The sequence below is a fragment of the Panicum virgatum genome, chromosome 2N (genome assembly GCF_016808335.1).
Source record: "Panicum virgatum strain AP13 chromosome 2N, P.virgatum_v5, whole genome shotgun sequence".
NCBI lineage: Eukaryota > Viridiplantae > Streptophyta > Magnoliopsida > Poales > Poaceae > Panicum > Panicum virgatum.
Window position 1 is genome coordinate 5,573,619 of NC_053146.1, and position 21,872 is coordinate 5,595,490.

At 48.2% G+C, this 21,872-nt stretch overlaps 2 protein-coding genes across 3 annotated transcripts; one reads left to right on the plus strand and one right to left on the minus strand.

The window, feature by feature from the left end:
• Window positions 1–6,983: 6,983 nt before the first annotated feature.
• On the minus strand, window positions 6,984–8,775 carry LOC120659457 (60S acidic ribosomal protein P2A-like). 2 transcript variants are annotated; one of them, XM_039937610.1, is made up of 4 exons: window positions 8,647–8,775; window positions 7,916–8,004; window positions 7,429–7,652; window positions 6,984–7,227 (listed from the first exon to the last, which is right to left on the minus strand). In XM_039937610.1, the coding sequence occupies exons 2-4, from the start codon at window positions 8,001–8,003 to the stop codon at window positions 7,201–7,203; spliced, it is 339 nt and encodes a 112-aa protein (XP_039793544.1). In that variant the 5' UTR covers window position 8,004; window positions 8,647–8,775; the 3' UTR covers window positions 6,984–7,200. The 2 variants fall into 2 exon arrangements, with proteins under 2 accessions (XP_039793544.1, XP_039793545.1); XM_039937611.1 differs by having other exon boundaries at window positions 8,577–8,734.
• Window positions 8,776–18,733: 9,958 nt separating this feature from the next.
• LOC120662294 lies at window positions 18,734–21,089 on the plus strand. Its single transcript, XM_039941473.1, has 4 exons — window positions 18,734–19,552; window positions 20,327–20,382; window positions 20,748–20,801; window positions 20,928–21,089. The coding sequence occupies exons 1-3, from the start codon at window positions 18,734–18,736 to the stop codon at window positions 20,758–20,760; spliced, it is 888 nt and encodes a 295-aa protein (XP_039797407.1). The 3' UTR covers window positions 20,761–20,801; window positions 20,928–21,089.
• The last annotated feature ends 783 nt before the right edge of the window (window positions 21,090–21,872 follow it).

The following is a 21,872-nucleotide window of genomic DNA, read 5'->3' on the forward strand; positions in this document are numbered from 1 at the left end:
TAATATCATCAATAAAACCTTTTGTTGATAGCATTATTTTGATATTTTTATAGCCCAGAGCATATAGTTGTGACCATTTGCCGCAATTTCAGTGAAATCCTTATTAACTAGATTAGCTATTTTTCTATATGAAAGATCATTTATAGAATTAATTTACTGTAGTAAATTTAAATTTATTGTGTGTAAATTTAAGCAAAATAATAAAATCAAGATGATTTTTGAATCATAATTTAAGGTATTTTAAATCAATAGTGCAACTATTGTAAATTGTATTCCTGCGGGAATTAATGACTTGATAGTCTTAATGAATACAAATTTAATTGTATGAATATTTTGAATATAGACGTTGTAGGTAATCATCATAAGATGTAGACCTCTCAGTAATGGGCAAATAACTTGCTGTCTAAAAGCATGGTCTCAGGGCAAATAAATTCGTAAAGAATTTATCGCAGCCGATGCCTAGATCTCCATTACCCTATGTTTTTCCAAAAGTTCAAATATATATTTTAATTTTAATTTTTCATAGCTCTACATAATGTAGAATATAAATCAAGTGCTATATTTGTAAAGATACAAATACAAAATAAACTAAATTTCACATGAAAAGATTGTTCTAAAATAATATTTGTATAACCAATGTAAGATCTACGGATCGCATTATATATAATTACTGTGGTAATTATACATCTATATTACATTGGTGCTAACTTTTAAATCTGATGATTAAGATAGCTATTTACAATATTTATGCAAATTCAGAATAGTCTGTTGACTCAAATAGAATAATCTAGGGCCTTAAATACGAACATGTAGCACTGAATATTAAAACATGTAAAAATATATATTTCTAGAGGCTTTGGGCAATAGTTCGTGGGAGATAGGGGCTTGGCTCAGCTGGTGCCGTGGCTCGGCTTGCGGCTCGCATGTGGTTTGCTGAGTGGCCTGCTTGTGTGCGGTTCGGCCTGCAAGGCCATCCAGCCCAACATGGCTGGCCCGTAAAGGGCGTCTTTTTTATTTTTATATTTTTTAAAAACATTTTTACAGAAACATATTTTCGATTTCACAATTTACAGTTTTATACCCCTGCCGGCAGGAATTTATATGTAAATAAAAATAAGTTATCCTACCTTACATGAATATGAAAAGTATAAGGTATCAATTCATACACATATGCAAATGAGAACGAAATAGGTGATACATTAGAACGAAATAAGTATAACATGGCGACATGTCCATAATAAAAATACAGAAACAGCTAGAAGCACCTCCTAACTACCCCGGCCACCCCCGCCACGTCGACCTCTTTTACGCTGAACGTGAACGTGGTCTGTAGAGTAGGTGTGTCGCTCTGGAGGCCCTACGTCTCTACCTGGACGTCCGGTGGCCACATGTGTCTGGAAGGTAGGATCGGCCTGCTGGTTAGGTGTAGAAAATAACTGACTCCAATCTTCGAAGTTCGCCTCAAAGGTATCCTGTGTGGGCCCTATACAGTAGCAATTAAGATATCTTAATCATCGTCTTATAAGTCATATATTTGGGTACATATTCATCATACGTACCTGTTGGTGGTGGATACGAAAAATGACCCATATCAGGAAGCTGGTGGTGCGATCTTCTAAACCGTTCAAATTATTTAAAATATTCATAGAAATAAGAAGCGCATGATAAATTCGGGCTACAAATTAGGTATTTACCTTGCGTTCCTTCTGCTGTCGCCGTAGGGTAATACGAAGAAGGTCCAGCATCATATAACTGTTGTGATCCTATATGTAAATACAAAAGGAATTAGACTTCATACCACAATTAATTGAAATTAAGATATGGACTATATGTCTACCGAAAAGTTGTGGTGGTGCCTGTGTTGATTGAAATGACATCCCTGCAGCTGGTGCCATGGTACTAAATTGAGTCCCTCCGTGAGGTTGATAAGGTGGGTGTGCATCACCTGTATGGACTGAGAATTAATTGTTGGCTTCAAAGTAGTAAGTAAGTATCCTCACGTATCTGGATAATGCTGCTGAGACCAATAAGGTGCTTGGGAAGGCTGCTGCTGTGTGGGACCACAAGGAAACGAGGTTGAGGCTTGAGACGAACCGTACGAGTCCTCGTACAATGTCCGGCTACTAAAGGCTTCAAGCATGGAATGGGCTCTTTGTGAAACTCAGGTCCAGGCCGACTCTTGCTCATTTCTATCCATCATAGATCCCGCTCGAATCCTCATCAAATTCGCCCTGGTATCTACGTCCATCAACCTGCACATTTCAAACTGCAAGCAAGAAAAAGAAAGACATTAACACTGTAATCCAAAGTATTTGAAAAATGATGATAACTTTGACTCACCGCCCCAGCTAATACCTCATTCCTATGTCGTGCGTAGCCATCCTGTGGTGTCGCAACATGCGGCTGTGGTTGCATGTCAGCATATATCAAGCGGCAACGAGTCTGAGGCTGGTACCAGCTCAGGTACGCCCTGTACGAAGCCTCCGTGTGTGCAGGGGTCGCAAGCGCCACGTTCTCCTCTGCCTGGTCCCAGCCATCGACCCAAGGCTGCACCCTTGTCACCCACATGTTGGAGAAGGGTTGACCAGTCCTCGACAAACTAAATATTGAAAACAATTTAGTCAAATATGATTAGTTAACTATACAATGCATAGTCACTGAAATGACATATGAATTGTTAGCTGTGGTCATGGCGTTCGACCCGATCCAATGCTGACGGCACAGCCTTTGACCGAACTGTCTCCTGACTCTGTCCGGGCAGCGAGCCTCAATGTAAATGTCGTACACCAACGCTGTAGTTGTCATCCAAAAGGCCTGGTCCTGAAAGCAAACAGAAGATATCCCGATCGGTGCACGAGTGTTTATAGCCAACTCGGAGTAGGGCTCCCACACGACGTCTTCAGGTGTCAACCGATCAAAATCAGCCACAAATTCAGGATAGGCCCGACGAGACTGTACGTGGGGCCAACTCTTCTACACAAAATTAACAATAATATGTAACAATAAAAAATACAAAGAGGGTCAAACAAAGCAACAGAATTGCTAACAAAATAGTACGAGTAGCAGTCATTGCCGTACCTGATGAGCGTACCAGAGAGTCCCCATGGTGGGCCTATCGTCCTCGGTGTCACCGTACATATCCAGCTCATACGGTGAGTGGTCGACAATCGGGCGACAAATTGCTATCCTCTCGTACGACCAAAGCTGTAGCAGAATCGGACATCTTGTAAGAATTGCATTGTGCTTATTTTGCACCGATGCTTTGCAGAGGCCACGGTGCGTGGCTGCAAGTATCGCTGATCCCCAACTGTATTGAGGCATTTCCTCCACATCTGCCTCTGCGATCTCCTGTGCGTAAGGCACAAGCATCCTATCCACATAGGCCCCGTATGAGTTGTTGAACATTATGTATCCAAACAACCACAACATGTATGCCTCAAGGGATCGAGTGACGCTATCATCATTAGCATCATGTGCCAAATTGTCGGGCTGCATAGAAAAGATGAACATTTATGAGTACGAGATCAATTATAAAATAAAATCATAACTGCACTAGTCAAAAGCATAACTCTAACATTAATCGTAACAAAATAAGGTATGTACCTGAAACTGCAGAATCCATGACTTGGTAGGCCCTGTTGTTTTTGGGTGCTCCTCTACATCAATCGCGATGTCAATATTTGCAAAACGCTTTTCTAGATCGTCCAACCACGTAGGCGGGACAACGCGAGGCCCTACGGCATCCCCACTGATAGGAAGACCCAGCAGCATCACAGCGTCCTGTAGGGTCGGTGTCATCTCCCCACAAGAGAGGTGGAAGGTGTGTGTCTCAGGCCTCCATCTATCAACCAGAGCCGTCAGTAGGGACCTGTCCAGCTTTACTGAACCACTCTTAGCAAGACGACCTATAGTAAGAAGATCAGTCTCACTCAACCTGAAAAATAGAACGATCAAAGGTAAGTACATTATGTACGAAACGTATACGAAACAAACGTATTCTTAGAAACATAATCCGATGACATATCACCTGGACACCCATCTTGGGTCAACAGAAATAAACTCCGCTGGTGGACGTGGACGCAGCACGTTAAGTTTCACGTGCTGAACCACTGAAAGGAAGGACCAGTGCGACGAGTCTATGACTCCGTCAAGTAGAGCTGGCGTATCTTCGGCCATACCTAACACAAAAAAATACAAGTTTTCTGTATTTTCTAAAATTTATCTGAAATTTTCATATAATTTTTCTAGCATTTTCATGCATTTCCTACAATTTTTGTATAATTAATTTTTATAAATATATTTTTCTAACATTTTCTCTAATTTTTCTACATTTTCTACAATTTATCTAAAATTTTCATAAACTTTTCTAGCATTTTCTACAATTTTTGTACAATAAATTTTTATAAATATATTTTTCTAACATTTTCTACAATTTTTATGCATTTTCTACACTTTATCTTAAATTTTCAAAATCTTTTCTAACATTTTTTAGCATTTCCTACAATTTTTGTACAATATATTTTTATTAATATATTTTTCTAATATTTTCTAAATTTTTCTGTATTTTCTACAATTTATCTGAATGTTGGTAATCAATACCACAAAATTGGTTGGTAAACCTAATTAGTTTTTCTAAAATCTAATCTTAATTCTAACTAAATAATATTAAAAACATTACCTAAATCACTAAAATACCATTACTGCTGCATACACTAATTATAGAATTAAACATACAAAAAATTTATATTGAGAAAGTTGACAAATATTTATTACCTGCGGTTCAGATCCAAAATCCGGCAGGGCTTCGTCGTTACAACTCCCTTCCTCTGCCCCTCACCCTCCTCTCTCCCTCACCCTCTCTGGATGTCGTGGGAATCAAATGAGGGGGGAGGAGGAGAGAAGCCTTTTATACAATGTGGGGAGCCTCGCCCCCTGCCGGGCGGCAGGCCCCCTGCCGCCCGTCAGGGGGGCCGGTAGGCTCCCGCCAAAGGCCTCCGCGCAAATAAAAATTATTTTTATTTACATACAAGTCTCTGCCGCCCCCCTGACGGGCGATATGTATAAAACTATAAATTATGAAATCGAAAATATATTTCTGTAAAAAATATTTTTTATAAATATAAAAATAAAAATTACGCCCGTAAAGGGGCAAGGGCAAAGGACGAGGCTCCGCCGCAGTTGGCCGCCGTGCAGTTGGGTCACTGTGTGTGGGGCCTGCATGCGTGGGGCCCACGTGGCAGTGACCCAACTGCAGGGGAGGTAACTGCAGCGGATCCGGTTCCAGGGCAAAAGGGTCGGGCGCTTAGGGATTGGTCCGAACCGCCGCCGCTTGTCCCTGGCAGGTGCGCCGCCGCCGCCGGGGATGTGCGCCGCCGTAGAGCGCCGCTGCGTCCCCCCCCCCCCCCCCCCCCTCTGGTGCTGATACTCCGTGTCCGTGTGCCCGCCATGGGCCGGCCGCCGATTGCGGGTTTGCGAGTGCCTGAGAGGCCGTCGTCGAGGCCGCCGGCGGTGCGGCCATGGAGGAGGTGATGGCGGAGCGACCGCCATGACTCGATTGGCCGGCCTGAGGGCCATCGCCGGCTGTCTTCGGCATCGAGTTGTAGGCATCGGATCCGCCCCCATGCGCGCCGGCGCTGCCAGCCACCGGCCTTCGTCCGCGATGCGGGCAGCCGGTCGAGGGGATGCCGGCCGCCGATGGCGAGGATGCCATGTGCCGGTGAGGCCGCCTGTGGCGCGGCCATGGAGGAATTGATGGCGAAATCATTGCCGCAGCGAGGTCGTCGTGCGGAATCGCGGAGAGCGGGGAAAGAGCGTCGCCGAGAGTGGTTCGTCGCCGCCGATGGTGGCCATGGGGGCGCCGCCGATGATGGCATTACCGGCACGGATTCGCCGTCTTCGTTGAAGAACGGTGGATTCCTCCTCTGAGTTGCAAAGAAACGTAAGTTTGCAATGTCTATTCTTACTTGTCGAAGGTCTCATGGCCTGTGTCCATGTGTTTGTGAGTGTTCTCGTCGAGTTCTCTTAGACGCAAGTCGACGAGTTCTGTCTTGGCGAGTTCCCGAGGAGTCTTGCCTTGTGTGGACTCCAGCGAGTCTCTCTGTTGATGTATTGTTCTTGCGCTCAGTGGAGAACGAAGCGTGACTGATAACGTGTCGAAAGTGAAAGAGTAGAGAGAATGGAATGAATGATTCATCCATTGATTGATGGTTTAGACCACTCTTTTTATATGGTACAAGAGGGGAAAAGGTTTCTTCTCCCGAAGGGACATGCCCCTTACGGGAGTGACCGTGCTTAGTGACATTCTAATGATATCATTAATCTAATTAATAAAGTAATTAAAGAATTGATCACTAATCTATTTGCTTCATAACACATATCAAGCGAATATTTGTTCGTTGGGATGGCTCGGCTCCTGTACCCGTGAACCAAACAAAGCATGGAACCGCTCCATTCCGCTCGGCTCCCCAATCAAACGCGGCCTTAGTGTTAATCTTTCGTGATCTTAAGCCCTCAACGTCAACGAGCACTCTTGCAACGCATGCCTCTCGCCTGTCTGCCTGTGCCGATGTCTGTGTTCATGGTTGCCTTGGACGACGCTTGATGTCTTCTACATCTAATTTCGTGGAGGTTGTGGTAGAGCAGCATTCCAATTGAAGAAAAACTGTGGCGAGCACTTCATGAAATTGTGGCGAGCCCAACTCAAATAAGCAACCAAACACCTGCTTAAATATATGTGGCGAGCCTAACTTTAGTGTGGCAAGTTGTGGCCGGGAACCAAACATCCCAACTTCTGAATGCCTGAGTCAAGTTGACTCGTGTAACCAAAGCTTACCAGCCAGCAGCTGCGTGCGTCGACTGAAGTGGACAACTAACACTGCCACGTTGATAAACTCATCACCAGAACGAAGGCTACCAGTAGTAAGGATCATTTATCATATTACACTAACACATATATAGGACCAATAAAATAGACAACAGCAAAGAAACTTTTGGGCAACCAATTCATCGGATATATATATAGGATAGTGAAAACTCTGGTTCACAAGCATACCACAACCAACATAGCAACCTACAGCTGAATTACTACATATCAAGATAATAAGTCTTTCTGGTGATTGGCAAAATAAAACAGGGTTCAAATCCAAACATCGACTCTTGGTTTTCCTACTCAAATGAGACAGCTCTGATGACTGCAGAAGCCTAGTCGAAGAGGCTGAAGCCCATGTCCTGAAAATACATATTCAAAAAAGTTAAAGCCTTTGGATTTAGGATTTATATTAAAAAATAAAAGGATAAAAATGAAGGCATAGGATCACCAAAAGTGGTATCTAGCCTGTTAGTATACTTAAAAATAACAGAGTACCACATGATCTTGGTACAAGATGCTACAAAACAACTGGGAATCAAGAGCAAGGGCAGTGATCTTACATCATCGCTTTCTTCCTTCTCCTCCACCTTCTCTTCCTTCTTCGCCTCAGCTGCAGGAGCAGCGCCACCAGCAGCTGGTGCAGCGGCCGCGACAGCCACACCACCACCACCGCAAGGGACTGAAGCGAACTTCTCCCTGCCAGCAGCAATGAGCTCCGTAATGTCCTTGCCGCTCAGTTGGGACAGCAGGAGCTCCATCTTTTCACTGTCGATTTCACAGCCAACTGCAACATATGCAATATATTGAAACGGTAGGATCAGATGCTTCTGCGACATACATCATGTGCAACTAAAGCATGGAATACTGGATGATCATTATGATGAATACATACAACACAAATGCAAATTACACAAACAGTTTAAACTGCCAATTAATATAAACAGCCCCATTCAGTGAGAAGGCATGTTTTTTGTTCATTAAACCAAGCAGTACTAATGGTAAAAGATACATGAGATCTGTTTCTGTCCTTGAAATGGAGCATCTTACCTGATTCCAGTATGGCCGACAGATCCTCCGCAGAAGGGCTGGGGTTCCCAGCGAGGACAGCAAGTAGATATGCAGCGACAAACTTCATCCTGCTCAAACCATGAACAATCATGTAGTTAGGCTCCAACTTTTAGTTATTTGGACGGACTAAGTGAAAAAGTGATAAAACAACCAAGTCAAGTACTTAAAACGCAAATAAAACTAAAATTAAATAAAAACAGAGCCATGAATATATCATCTGGATTAAAAAAAATCTAAAGCTGAGGCTAAGAATTTAGTTAAAGGTGTCTATGTTCAGGGCACAATGCAACCAGAGCACAAGATCACAAAGGACATCCTTGATACCTCAAGTTAAACATCCAAACTAGTTGGTGAATGCCTACACTGCAAAACAGTGATTAACGTCTATGCAGAAGAACGAGAGGAAACCTTGACTAAGCTTTCCTTAGCTACAGACCTAAGCCAACAAAACAGTTCAAGACATTTTCAAAATGTGGGTCATGCGATTCATCCAATGCAACAATACAAGGAGACAACGCAAAGAATTAACATCTTATCCGAACAACCAGCAAGGTACAAAAACTAGCATGACTAGTATTTTTTTTTCACCAGAACATCTACTACACGGCGTAGCAGCATCAACAAAACACGCACTTCGCACCTAAGCTACGGCGGCATCACACTATCGTTGAGAGATGTAGCAGGAGCGGACTGGGCTGGCCATGCGTCACCTGGATCCGGGAGGGAGAGCGCCCGAGGAGAAGATGAGCGGGAGCGGCGGCGGAGGACGGCTCGAGCGGTCTCTAGGGTTAAATGTGCGAGGCGGCGGCGAGGGGATGGCGGGGCTGCTTTTATATGCAAAGTGTGGTTCCTGCCCTAGGGCTCCTCCTAAACATGGGCCTGTTCCCTCCCTGCTGCGAATATGGCCCAGCTCCGTCAGCTCTCTGCATGAAAAATAGTATGGGCCATACTGTGAGTGGGCCGCCCGGCCCAGTCTTGTTGGTTCCCCTGAAAAATTTTAGCTTGTGAACACGTTGGCCATGAGCTGAAGTTCACTGTTCGTGTCAACAGCCTTTTAAACTGTTTACACACCTTTCAGACATTACACGATGGCTAATCGTGTTCACTAAATCGTCCGTTTATATTTATCTCATCTAAACAGCTGTTCAGTCCGAAGACTGACCGTTTACGGTGGCCATTGGCTGAATTTTGCCAAAAGAACTACGAAAATGGGAAAATGTTGTTGCGTAAAGTTTTTTTTATCCTACTCAAATTTCATGAGCACAGTTACCTATTGTGCCAGATGAGTTTCATGGTGATGCAACTCTCCTCACATCACATGAAACTCCATTCTTCTCTCTAATTTTCATTGAGACTGCCTAATGTACCAACTTAGGCTACCCGCAGTGGTATACTGCAAATGACACTGCAGTACCGCTTTAGCGTGAATCCTCCCGCGGCGGTGTACTCTATCGCCTACACTATTTGGCCCCTAGTTACTCCAAATCCGGCGCAATAGCGGAGTCCCACTATCCTCTCCACGCGGCAAGGCGCGGGCCCCTTCTCCGTCTCCGTCGCCACGCAGCAAGGCCCCCTTCTCCGTCTCCAATGCCGCCGCACCGAGGGCGCCAGAGCAGGGCCACCGCCTGCCCGACCTGCAAGCCGCAGCCCCCTCCCCTGCCCCCGCCGCCACCGAGCACGCCGACGCGCGCCCACTGCCGCGCGCACGTCGCGGTGCGCCCACCGTCGCGTGAAGCCCGCCGCGGCCGCACCCTCCGAGCTGCGATGGGTCGGGCTTGGTGAGCGTAGAGGAGACCCTGGCGCCGTCGACGGAGACAAGGAGGATGGAGCCGCGGGAGCCCCGACGACAGCGAGGAGGAGGGCCCCTGCTCCGCCGGGACGCCGCGAGGCCTGCCGCCGGCCGCAGGGCCCCCGCTCCGCCGCGATGCGCGCCGCGTAGGGATGGCAACGGGTACAAACCCGTCGGGTACCACTAACCCAAACCCGCACCCGCCAGGATAAAATCGTACCCGTTAAAAAACACATACCCGTCGCGGGTATGATTTCATGCCCGTACCCATACCCGTGCGGGTTTTTTTTGTACCCGCGGGTTTCCCGTACCCGATAGAAGAAGCAACAAAATTTAATAGAAAACATAAACAAATACACAATGCATTATAGCCAAATGAGTCTATGAATAGATAATCATCGATGGGAATGGAAGTATATGAGCCTAAGTCTCTCTTAGCATGTGATTGGATCTTATTTTGATACAAGACCTTGTGACATTAGTATTTTAGGTTATATGTTGTCGGGTTTATTGTACCCACGGGTTTGCGGGTTTGGGTACTTGAAGAACAAACCCGCACCCACAAACCCGATGGGTACGAAGTTTATCCCATTAAGAAACCCGCGGGTATAGAATTTAGTCTATACCCGCACCCTAATGGAGCAAAAACCCATCGGGTTTCGGGTTTCGAGTACCCGTTGCCATCCCTAGCGCCGCGCCCTCCGCGGGGCCCGCCGCCGCCGCCGCCACGTGCTCCGCCCGCGCGCGCGGCCACCGCCCGCCGCCGCCCTCGTAGGACCAACCCCAACCTCCCCATCCGGCGTTGCGTTCGTCGTCGGCGGCCCTCGCTGTTTAGCCCTAGGGTCGTGCAGTTAGTTTTGTATTTAAACTTCATTTAATACTTTTTTTTGGGACGATGACTTCATTTAATACTTATAAATTTCAAAATTCTCTTTGAGGTAACATAGTCTAAAATTTAGGCCCTCGAACCAAACAACATTACCCCGGAAACTTTCACGACCGGGGTGCCTGCCGGTTCCCTTCGGCCTTTGGCGACAAGCCAAAGCTCATCCCGGCAAGACGACCCAGGATTTGCGTTTTTGAAAGAGAATGATGCTCCTCTCCTGCCTCAAAATTGGTAGAACATACTAGTATGCGTGTAGGGTAAGGTAGTCAAATATAGCAGGCTTTATTTAGATTTCAAAAGTGTACACCCAAAAACGTCACATCAAATATTTGGACAGATCCATGAAGTATTAAAGAAATTTTATTTGCAAAACTTTTTATATGGATGGGTTGTAAATCGCGAGACGAATCTAATAAGCCTACTTAATCCATGATTTACAATAATGATGCTACAATAACTATCTATTAATTATAAATTAATCATGAATTAATTAGTGACGGGCTAGCGGGCCATACTCGTACGATCGGAAGCCCGGCAGGCTCGCCAGGCCATGAAACACGACGGCCCACTAACCGGCGCGGGAAGCTACCTTCGCTTCTAAGGCGACGATCCCAGGAGCCCGACCTCCCGAGACACGTGGAAAACCCCCGACCTAGCGCCCCAGGTCAGAGCCGTGCCGATGACCCAGGACGTGCGCTCCAAGAACGCCGCGTCTCCTGACAGGCGTGCCGGCCAAGACAAGCCCCGTGCAGGCCCCAAGACGCCAGCTCTCCTTATCTTGCGGCAAGAGGTTAGCCAGCAGAACTCCCTGACAAGGTGACAGCGCCGCTCGCGCGGGCCCCGCGACACAACGGGAGGGGCATCCACAGACGCTGCCCCCCTCACCGTAATGATGGTTGCCTCTGCGCACCATCTCATTACGCCAGCGAGTGTGACCGGACGCCTACGGTCAGACCTCGGTAAGACATCCCTCACCAGGAGCGCCGTCCGGCTGACAAGAGCTACGCACGGGAGGCTTGAGATAGCCCTGCGGACAAGGAACATAGGCTTCGGCGGACAAGACCGGAGGAGACCCCCGAGTGACCAACCAAGCGGTTGCGCCGTCCCGACTGAGCTAAGATGGGACAGTACCGGGGAACACGTCGCCCGAGAAGACCGCAAGGATCATCCCTTGTCCCAGAAGATCGCCAGAATCAAGCCTGCCCACTCCCGACCGACCGAGTGGACCCCGACGACTGACAAGGACGAATCGCACCCCGACGGTGCCAAGACACAGCGCTAGATAAATGTAAATGGGGGCCCCACCTTGGACTATAAAAGGGAAAGCCCCCCACGTAGGAAAGGGTTGGACTCCCACGGGTTCGACACTGCTTGATCAGCTTGCAAGCTCCCCTCTGAACTTTGAGCATCCGGGCTCGAGAGCAATAGAGCGAGAACACCACCCTCATACTGGACGTAGGGCATTTCAGGCCCGAACCAGTCTAAATCCTCGAGTCTTTGCGTGCTAGACCATATCCGATCAAGCGCACAACAAATGAGCAATCAAGTAGTTTTGTAGTCGCCCATTTCCCGCATCAACAATTAGTTTCATTAGATTCGTCTCGCGATTTAAAACTTATCCGTGCAAAAAGTTTTGTAAATAGATTTTATTTAATTGTTTAAAAATAATTAGCTTAATTGTATGTATATTTAGTTTCCCTTCAAAAATTTTACACTTCCATCACATTAAAGAAATTTTTGCTATTTAGAAGTATTTAAATAGTAAGATTTCTTTTAAAACAATTGGCGGAGAAACCGCAAAGGAGCAGGTCAGCAGGAGCTCTGCCGGTGCACTGCAGCAGCTATGGGCAAGGAAGTCAAAAGGCTATCACTAGTCGTCTGCTAGTCCTGAAGCTATAGGTGGATGTAGCTGTAGTTTGCGTTTTTTTTGAAAAATGCACTAGGATAAAAAAAATTACGTTAAAAAAATTTCATATAAAAAATGATAATAATAACATTTTTTTTAACTTTCACTCATGAAGTATGTTTTCATGCGAAGGAATCAAACACCACATCTTCTGGTCGGGCAATGAGGCAACAAGAAAAAACTTTGCATACTCATAGTAGGAAGGAGCCCGACTGCCCGACTAGGGCGTGCGTGTACAGTGTACCGAGCATCGTCTTCCTCGTGTTGTTTGTTTGTTGATCCATAAAGAAATGCTAGCCTAGCCAGGAAAGTTTGGGTTCTTTTTTTTATTCTACTAAATTAAATCGTAATGCACCGAATGGAAAGTTTTTTTTTTGAGATTTCTGAATGGAAAAGTTGGAGGAACGAGGAAGCAACGAATTTAAAAAACTTGGTTGGAAACTTTTTGTACCTCTCGAGAAAAATGGAACGGTTCCTTGCTGAAGAAGTGAGGGGGTGTTTAGTTGGTGAAAAAGTTTGGAAGTGAGGGGATGTTTAGTTGGTGAAAAAGTTTAGATTTGGCTACTGTAACATATTTCGTTGTTATTTGATAATTAATATCTAATTATGAATTAATTAGCATTATTAGATTTATCTCGTAGAAATCAGTTAGATTATGTAATTAGTTTTTTTAACTGCATTTAATGCTTCATATATATATTCGAAAATTCGATGCGACGGATACTGTAAATTTTTTTGGAAGCACCTTTAGGGAAGAACCAAGGCAGCTGCCCCGCATGGCCACTGTGCCGTACGGATCTCAACATCGTCTCGTAAAGTCATGCCTATTTTTTGCTGGGCTGGAACTGGGTTGGCTGGCTCAGCCGAACGGCTGGCCAATAAGCCACAGCCTCAGCTCCTTCCGGCCTTCCCATTGCGTAGGGCCGCCTCACTCAGAGGCCGCTCGGCCTTCCCATCAGCTGATTCAGCGGCTGCACCAGCGGCTGATCAGCCCAGCCTGCAGCCCAGCCGGTTACAAGCAACCGAACAGGCTGTTTGATCCCATAGAGGGTGTTTAGTTCATAAAGTTTTTTCTACAGTATCCATCACATCGAATCTTCAGACACATACATGAAGCATTAAATACAGTTGAAAAAATAACTAATTATACAGTTTAATTGATTACGACGAGATAAATCTTTTAAGTCTAATAAATCTATGATTGGATATTAATTATCAAATAACAATAAAATGTACTACAATATTTGAACCCAAATTTTTTCACCAACTAAACACTCCCATAGAGTTTTCACACGATGATGGATGGGCTTGTTGGTAGGCTCTACGTAGCTTCTGAACACGTTGGCTCCCTTAGGCATTTGCTAAGTTCACCGTCAGTCTCAACAGCCATTTATATCTGTTTAAACACAACTAATCTAATCGTAATCGTGTTCACTGAATCGTCTGATCATATGTTGTTTAGTTTGAGTATTTATCTAAAACTTTGGCGACTGATTGTTTATTAGGGTGGACATCGGATGCATTCGGTCAAATAACAACGAAAATGGCTAAAGGATATTTTTTTCCAAAGAAAACATTTTTTTTGAAGTAAACAAAGAAATCGTTGTGTTTGCTTGACTGTGGTTGATGGCTGGTGCTGATTTGTTATGAGTAAACAGTACTGCTGACTGACTGGTAGCTGGTGGCTGGTGCTGATTTAGTATGAGAGAACAGTACTGCTGGCTGATTGACAAACCAAGCAAACACAACTTGTGGAAACATTGTTAAACTCTTAAAAAGTTATAATGCTGGTCATATACATTATCATTCGTATTGAAAAAACATGCTGCTGAATATTGTATCTGCCATATGTAATTTCCCTAGAATTTTGCAGAATGATGCGATTCCATCCGTTGCAAAAAAATTCGATTTTTAGGTTTACCCAAAGCCACATTTGCCCAAAGTTCTTCCGAAATCAGACGAGGCCAAATATTTGTGTGGCGCGGCAGCACACTGAACGAAAAGACGCTCGTCATTCATGGAGCCCGCGAGCAGCCGGCACGCGGCCTCCCTCCGCACCTCCGACTCCTCCATCTCATCGCCACGCCGCGAGACCCTCGCCGGCGCCGGGGAGGAGGAAGCCGTCGAGACCATGCACGGCCGCCACCTCAGCACCGCGGATGAGGGTAGTCAGGAGGCGCACGCCGGCGCGGGCGTCGCGGGCGTCCTCCGTCCTGCGCTCGGCCTCCGCCGTGCTCTATTCCTGAGCGATGCCGCGTCGAGGAGGCGCCGGGATCTGCAGCAGTTGCACATCTGGGTCACGAGCTTGCCGCCCCCTGCGCCTTCGACGACTCATCAACACGCTGCGAAACCCTCGTCGTCGGGAAGGAGGAGGAAGGCGCCGAGACCATGGACGACGGAGGCGGCGGCGTCATTTGAATATATCGGACGCATTAGCTTAATGATTTAATTTGACAGTTTTTTCTCAGCCCACGTCCCGATCGAAACAACACCGATAATTTCAACAAAAACCCTAAGCAACTAATACTCAGCAAGACTTACCCGACTATTGGGTATACTTAGCCCACATATCTAGACATGCAAAGCTTTTGGCTGATAATTTATTTTGCAGAAAAACATCTAAAAATGGATCCTTATTTTTCAGGATTTTTGCTCCAGGTTATATATACATTAACCATGATCTACTATTTGCATAAACCATCTAGTTCGAACATGGTAGAACATTAAGCACAGATCAAAGTAGAATCAATATATATAATATAATCCAAGTACCATCTCATATTACTACGCTGCGACTCGGTGATCAAGGTGCCCATATCCGAGAGCGACCGACGGCGAATCGATTCGATTTAACCTTGCAAGGTGGACCTAACCAACACGGCACGCAAAAGCCCCGTCGGACCACACGCACCAACTTTTCCCCTCCCCGCCTCGAACTACAGAACCGTCCCACCTGCATATAGTCAGCCGAGCCCTACGAGAGACCACCAAAAGTAAATTCATGCATCCCAATTCTCCGCGGCCACTTGACTTGCCCTAAGGGCTTGGTGCGACCGGAATCGGCTTTCCGCCGGAGCGGGCTTGGTGCGACCGGAGTCGACTTTCCGCCGGAGCGGGCTTCCTCACATGAGTGAGGTATGCTGCGAGCTGGGATTTGTCGCTCCGCCGCTCGCAGCTTGTGCGGGGGCCCTTGACGGGCGCCCTGGCTCTCCCCGACGTGCAGCGCGCGACGCCGCCGACGGTGGCTGCTCCACGAGCTCGGTTGCCCCTAGCGCAGGAAGGCGAGAGGCGCGTGGCGCGGATGACGCCACACTCTCCATCATCTCCACGTCGTCGTCGTGGTGGGAGTGCTCAACCATCCGAACCATGGAGATGAGCAAGAGATGAACTAAAACTAGCTAAAGCTTCCCCTACCTGGCGCGCCAAATGTCGTGGTGTGCAAACCCACAGCCGGGTGGCGTAGTGCACCCGCCTAAACCCAGAGGGTGAGTACTCGGGGGTTAGCTAGGATCAGCCCAATCTCGATGTAAGAACACGATGAACACAGCAAGTTTAGAGAGGTTCGGGCCGCCGGAGCGTAATACCCTACGTCCACTATGTGTTGTATTGTTTGTGCTCTCAAGAGGTTGAGAACGGGATTGTTCAGAGTGAATCCAAGCTTGTGTTGTGTCTGCCTTTTTCCTGGCCTTCGAGAGTCTGGAGTGTGCAGCAAGCGCCTCCCTTTTATATCTCAAGGGAGGCGCGTACATGGCCGTTGAGTCCCCGACAGGTGGGTCCAATGATGTAGTATAAAACAATATATTGTACAGACATTATGGCGTTACAAGCGAAGGAGATCTCATTCCTGGATTTCCTTGCTTTGTCCATGGAAATCTTCCGTCCGGCACAGCCATGCCCTGTCTTGTCGAAACGGCGCCAGGGCGTAGCTTGCCGTAGCCTGCCGCGTAATTGAACGGGTCGTGTAGCTTGCGGCGTAGGCGGCAAGATGAAAAGGTGTCGTGCCGTCGTATCTATTTAATGCGGCATACGGGCTCTGCGCGGATGCGGCGTATACGGCTGCACTGTGTACCTCGGTAATATGCAGTCTACAGTGAGGCCTGACAAAAGCTGCCCCGTGTACCCGCATTGAATGCGGTGGGTGGGCGAGTCTTCCAGCGGAAGACTCGCGCCCGCGCCTGCGCCTGCGGGACAAATGGCGGCTCTGGACCCCTCCCGAGCAGCTAGCTGAGCCGAGAGCTCACGGGGGTCCGGATAGTCACGTGGAGGTCCCGGACCCATCTGCGGGAGTCCGGATGGCACGTGGAGGTCCCGGACCCACCTGCGGGGGTCCGAGTCCGCCGCCACAGGTGCTGGGACATGTGGTGACACCGGACCCGTCCCCGAGCGGGAAGCGGGTCCGGGACCGTTGGTCCGGTGAGATGGAGTCGGACCCCAGGGGTCCGGCTGCTCAGCTCCTTAGGGCGTAGTTACGGATAACTACGCGAATCTTGGCACTGTAGGAATGGGTACCCCAGCTGCAGGGTACCGACAGCAGCAGGGACAGAAGTCTACGTCTGTGTGTTCTGAAATAATTTTGAACAAAAGCTCTGAGCAACTAATACTCAGCAAGACTTACCCGACTACTGGGTATACTTAGCTCACATATCTAGACATGCAAAGCTTTTGGCTGGTGGTTTATTTTGCAGAAAAACATCTAAAAGTGGATCCTTATTTTTCAGGATTTTTGCTCCAGGTTCTATATACAACAACGGTACGGTTCTTAACCGACACAGACGGAGCTATCCTTTCTCCGCCCGGTCTCAACTTCTATTTTTCCTTTCAATTCCAAGATTAGTAACTCATGTATGAGAACATAAAATATTCTATATCTCGCGAGTAACTAGAAATTACTCGACTTCTACCGAACCCTATTTAGCATAGCACGTCTATCGTCTGACATATACTAGTATAGAATTCATGGTACCTAAGGGTTATGCATCTAAGGTTCCATTCAACTCCTATGACTTTAATGCACAAAAATAGATATATATATATATATACATATATAATATTGCATAATTTGAAATAGGGGTTATTCACCGGGGCTTGCCTTCAGGCTGCTGCTCAGAGCTGGGGTCAGACGGGTCTTGGGCCGGGTTCTCACGCTTCTCCTCCTGGGCTTGCTCCGGCTGCTCCTGTAGCGCCGCAATCACCTCATACACAACGTTCTCAACTGCAGATGCTACACGAATGCAGATGAAATAACCGAGTGGAACCCAACTATATAACTACTATACTTCGAAGTGAAATGTACCGCGGACTGTCCGCACCCAAGTTGCGGACCATCCGCGGTTCAACTCGGCAGACCCCCCGTAACCACCAATGTTTCTGGAGAATTTTCTATACTGGCTGGCGGACTGTCCGCTCACCCTTAGCGGACTGTCCGCAATACACATACGCCAAACCACCAGAGACAACGGCGTCTCTAGACAAATTTCTAATCCTGCCGGCAGACCGTCCGGCCCCCCTTGGCGGACCGTCCGCAGTTCACTCTTCCAATCCACCAGAGACGATAACGTCTCTGGACAAAATCCTAGACTCTACGGCGGACTGTCCGCTTTCCAATAGCGGACCGTCCGCAGTTCAACCCTGCGGAACCCACCAGAGACACCATCGTCTCCGGACAAATTTCGAACTCCACGGCGGACTGTCCGCTCTCCAATAGCGGATCGTCCGCAGTACAATTCTGTGAAACCACCAGAGACAACATCATCTTTGGACAACTTCTAAGCTGACCTGCGGACCGTTCAGCCCTCCTAGGCGGACCGTCCGCGACTCCTATCTTCCAACACCGCACAGCAGGCGGCAACAAGCGCGGCGGCGGCGGCCGTTTACCGGCGCCGGCGACGTACAACAGGAGGGGAAAAAGGCCAGGGAGCGCAAGTAACTAACCACGAATCCATTCCCGTGGTTGGTTCGGGCGGAGGATGACCGGAGAAGCGGATCGACGGTGGAGCAAACTTCAAGCGGGCTTCAATGGTGACCGGCGGCGGTTGGGGCGATTCCGGCCGGGAGAAGCCGGGCTGGGGCTTGGGGAAGGTGGAGGAGGTGCTGAGGATGATGCTCGCGCAAGGAATCGAGGTGTGATGGCCGGAGGAGGGAGATTGAAGGAAGGGGCGACGGCGGCGCGAGCGGACGAGCTCCGGTCCACGGGAGGAGGAAAGGAAAGAGGTAGCGATGACAGGGGAGTCCCACGACCAGATAAATATCTGTCCATTAATTTGGCGGACGGTCCGCCGCGAGGGTGTTGCAGTCCGCCTCAGCGCCGCGGAGAAAGGTAAGCAGAAGGCGGACGCGGACCTCCCGTGCGACGTCGCGGGCGCCCTCCGTCGTCCCGCGCCCGGCACGGGCCCCGACACGGAGATTGAGGAGGCGCCTCCCTCCTCGCCTCCTCTGCCGCCCCGCCTCCTCGCCACGAGGGCGAGGCAGCTGCTCAGGAACGAGGCGACGCTTGGACGACTACCGGCCGAGCTGCAGCAGCTGCGCGGCGAGCTCGACGGGCGCGCCGGCGTCCCCCGCCATCCTCTCGGCCCGAGCGCCGCCTCGGAGATCGAGGAGGCGCCTCCCTCGCCGCCGCCTCCGTCCCGCCTCCTCGCCCTGAACGAGGCGCGAGGCCTCGGCGGCCTCGGCGCGGCGGTGGCGGGTCTGGGAGGCATGGTCGACGAGCTGCGGAGGAAAGAGGCGGCGCTGGCGCTGCTGGTAAGCCAGCTGCAGCAGCTGCGCTGGGAGCGCGGCGAGGGCGCGTCCAGGTTCCCGGGAAGCGAGGGCGCGTCCAGGTTCCGGGGAAGCGAGCCGCGGCAGGAGCACGCCGGCGCGGCGGGGCTACAGATGCTGGAGCGCGAGATGGGGACGATGCACGAGAGCTTGAACACCTCGAGGGACAGGATGTTGGCGCTTCGTCTCCAGGAAGAGGAAGTGCAGGCGTATAGGGAATCGCTCAAGGCCCGTGAGGAATTCTGGAAGCCGGTGCCTGTGCATCAGCGCAAGAACAGCAAGGTCCGGCATTTATTCTTTCTGTCATGCATCCATTTAAAACTTGCATCTACAACATGTAGTGAGTGACACTTGGAGCCCAACACTTGTTACCGATTTTCAGCTACTCTGAATGCAGTGTCAGCTCAAGAAATTTATACCAGTTTGATTGCATCAAGAAGCTAGTTACCATCAGAATACTTGTCTTTCCAATAGATCATCTTCGACGACGTCTAGTATTATGCCAAGGCCTACTTCATTATAAGCTGCATCGCATTCCTGATTACCCTTATATTGACTACTCGGCCAACCATTAGATTGTAGTTGTGGCGAAAGCCTCCATGTAATTGTGGGTTGCTGGGTGGCCTAACCTATGAGTAATCTTGAATTGGTTGTGAATTTCCAGACTATGATCTTCCCCTTCATGTAGGTGGAAGTTGCACTCGCAAGGTCAAAGAACTCAACAAGATAGGTCGGCATGAATCCATCCTGGATCAGATGCCTAATCCAAAGTGTCTTTGCAGTTGCACTTTGTAAATGCAGTTATGCATCATTGCAGTTACAATGATCAAATTCATTGAGCTTAATTTGAAATACCATGACAACCCACTAACTAACCTAACACCGGAAGTTTGAGAAAATTGCATCACAAATCGTCATGATTAATGAAGTTTATTCAAGGTATTAATTGCAGTTATGTCGAAACAGAAGATGAGCATTTCCCAGCATCGACTACATCATCGCATACATTTGTGGCTTGGACATTTATTTACGGAGAAGGTGTCTGAATTCTTGCAGATTTCTGGTATTTGCAACTGGGAACGACTTGTCTCGGTGATCGCCTTCGCCAACGGGTTGGTGCTCTTCTTTCAGATTCGAGCCCTTCTCCCAGTCAACCAACTTATTCACGTCATCAGCGCAATCGTTGCTTGTTGGATGCTGGGCAGCATTGCATTTTGCTGCCGACTGCTTGGGGCATCATCTAGGAGCACAAAGGGTTTCAGCCTTCATTTTGCGGGGTCCATGTGTGTGTCCCTCTTGCTCCTTGTACTGTGCGTCTTGTACTTGTGCCTCATCTGGCAGTTCATTGGTGCGTCTCCGTCACCGCTAGCACCAGCTCTAGCATTCTCAGTCCTTTCTTATTTCTTACATGATCTCGTTCAAAATAAACTCTGGTAACTGAGCTGAGCTAAAATGCTTTTCCTTTCTTGCAATGTAGGTTTGATCAGTAAGCATGCTTAAAGATGCCGGTGCTAGCTCTCCTGCACTTCAGGTTAAGTATCATACTACCATCCATGCACTTTTGCTTGTCACTTGTTATGTTTCCAGTATAAATAGTGAATGAGTTAGGTTTTGTAGATATTTTCAGCTTATTTTTCTTGCCTTCCTTGTTTTGTAGGCTTGGTCCAAAGGCAGTGGAACGTGTTTTGCAGTACAAGGTGGTGGATGTTGTGATGTCTAAGCTCGAATCACTTTAGTTTTTCTTTGATTCCTGGACTATTAGTGTAACAACCCGGCCCAGGATAACGGCTAAGATCTACTATACACGTTAAGTAGACCACATCTGCTAAATAACTCTCTTGCGCTTTCGTCCTCACTTCGCGCAAAAGGTTCGAACCGGAGTTATTAGCTTCCCATGGACCGATTATTTAAGTCAGTCCAACTCCCTTTCCGTTTCCAGTCTGGGACTAAAGGAATACTTAGCCGTGTGCTATAGTAGCGTGCGCTACAGTAACCACGCGGCCCGGTCGGCCCGTGGGCCGTGACAATTTCCCCTCGTTAGGGTTCGACGTCCTCGTCGAACCAACTTACCCATTAAGGACAAGGGAGCAGGATCCCCTCTCTTGGGCCACGTCCCATACGTCTAGTGCTAACGATCCCATGTGCCACGTCCGTGGGTTCACTGCCAGCAGTCCATGTGTGTCCGTCCACATACTGTTGGCATCTGTGTTTCCACGCGTCGACGTGCTCATGTACGCGCACTTCTGCCCGTACGTGGCGTGAAACCGCGAGAGTATGACTCTGATACCCTGTAATGACCCGGCCCAGGATAACGGCTAAGATCTACTCTACACATTGAGTAGACTACACCTGCTAAATAACTCTCTTGCGCTTTCGTCCTCGCTTCGCGCAAAAAGTTCGAACCGAAGTTATTAACTTCCCAGGAACCGGCTATTTAAGTCAGTACAACTCCCTTTCCGTTTCAGTCTGGTGCTACAGTAGCCGTGCGCTACAGTAACCACGCGGCCCAGTCGGCCCGTGGGCCGTGACAATTAGGCCCTAGCTAATGTTTTCCCCGATCTAAGCTGCTACTACCTCCGCACTTATATGTATCTGACGTTTA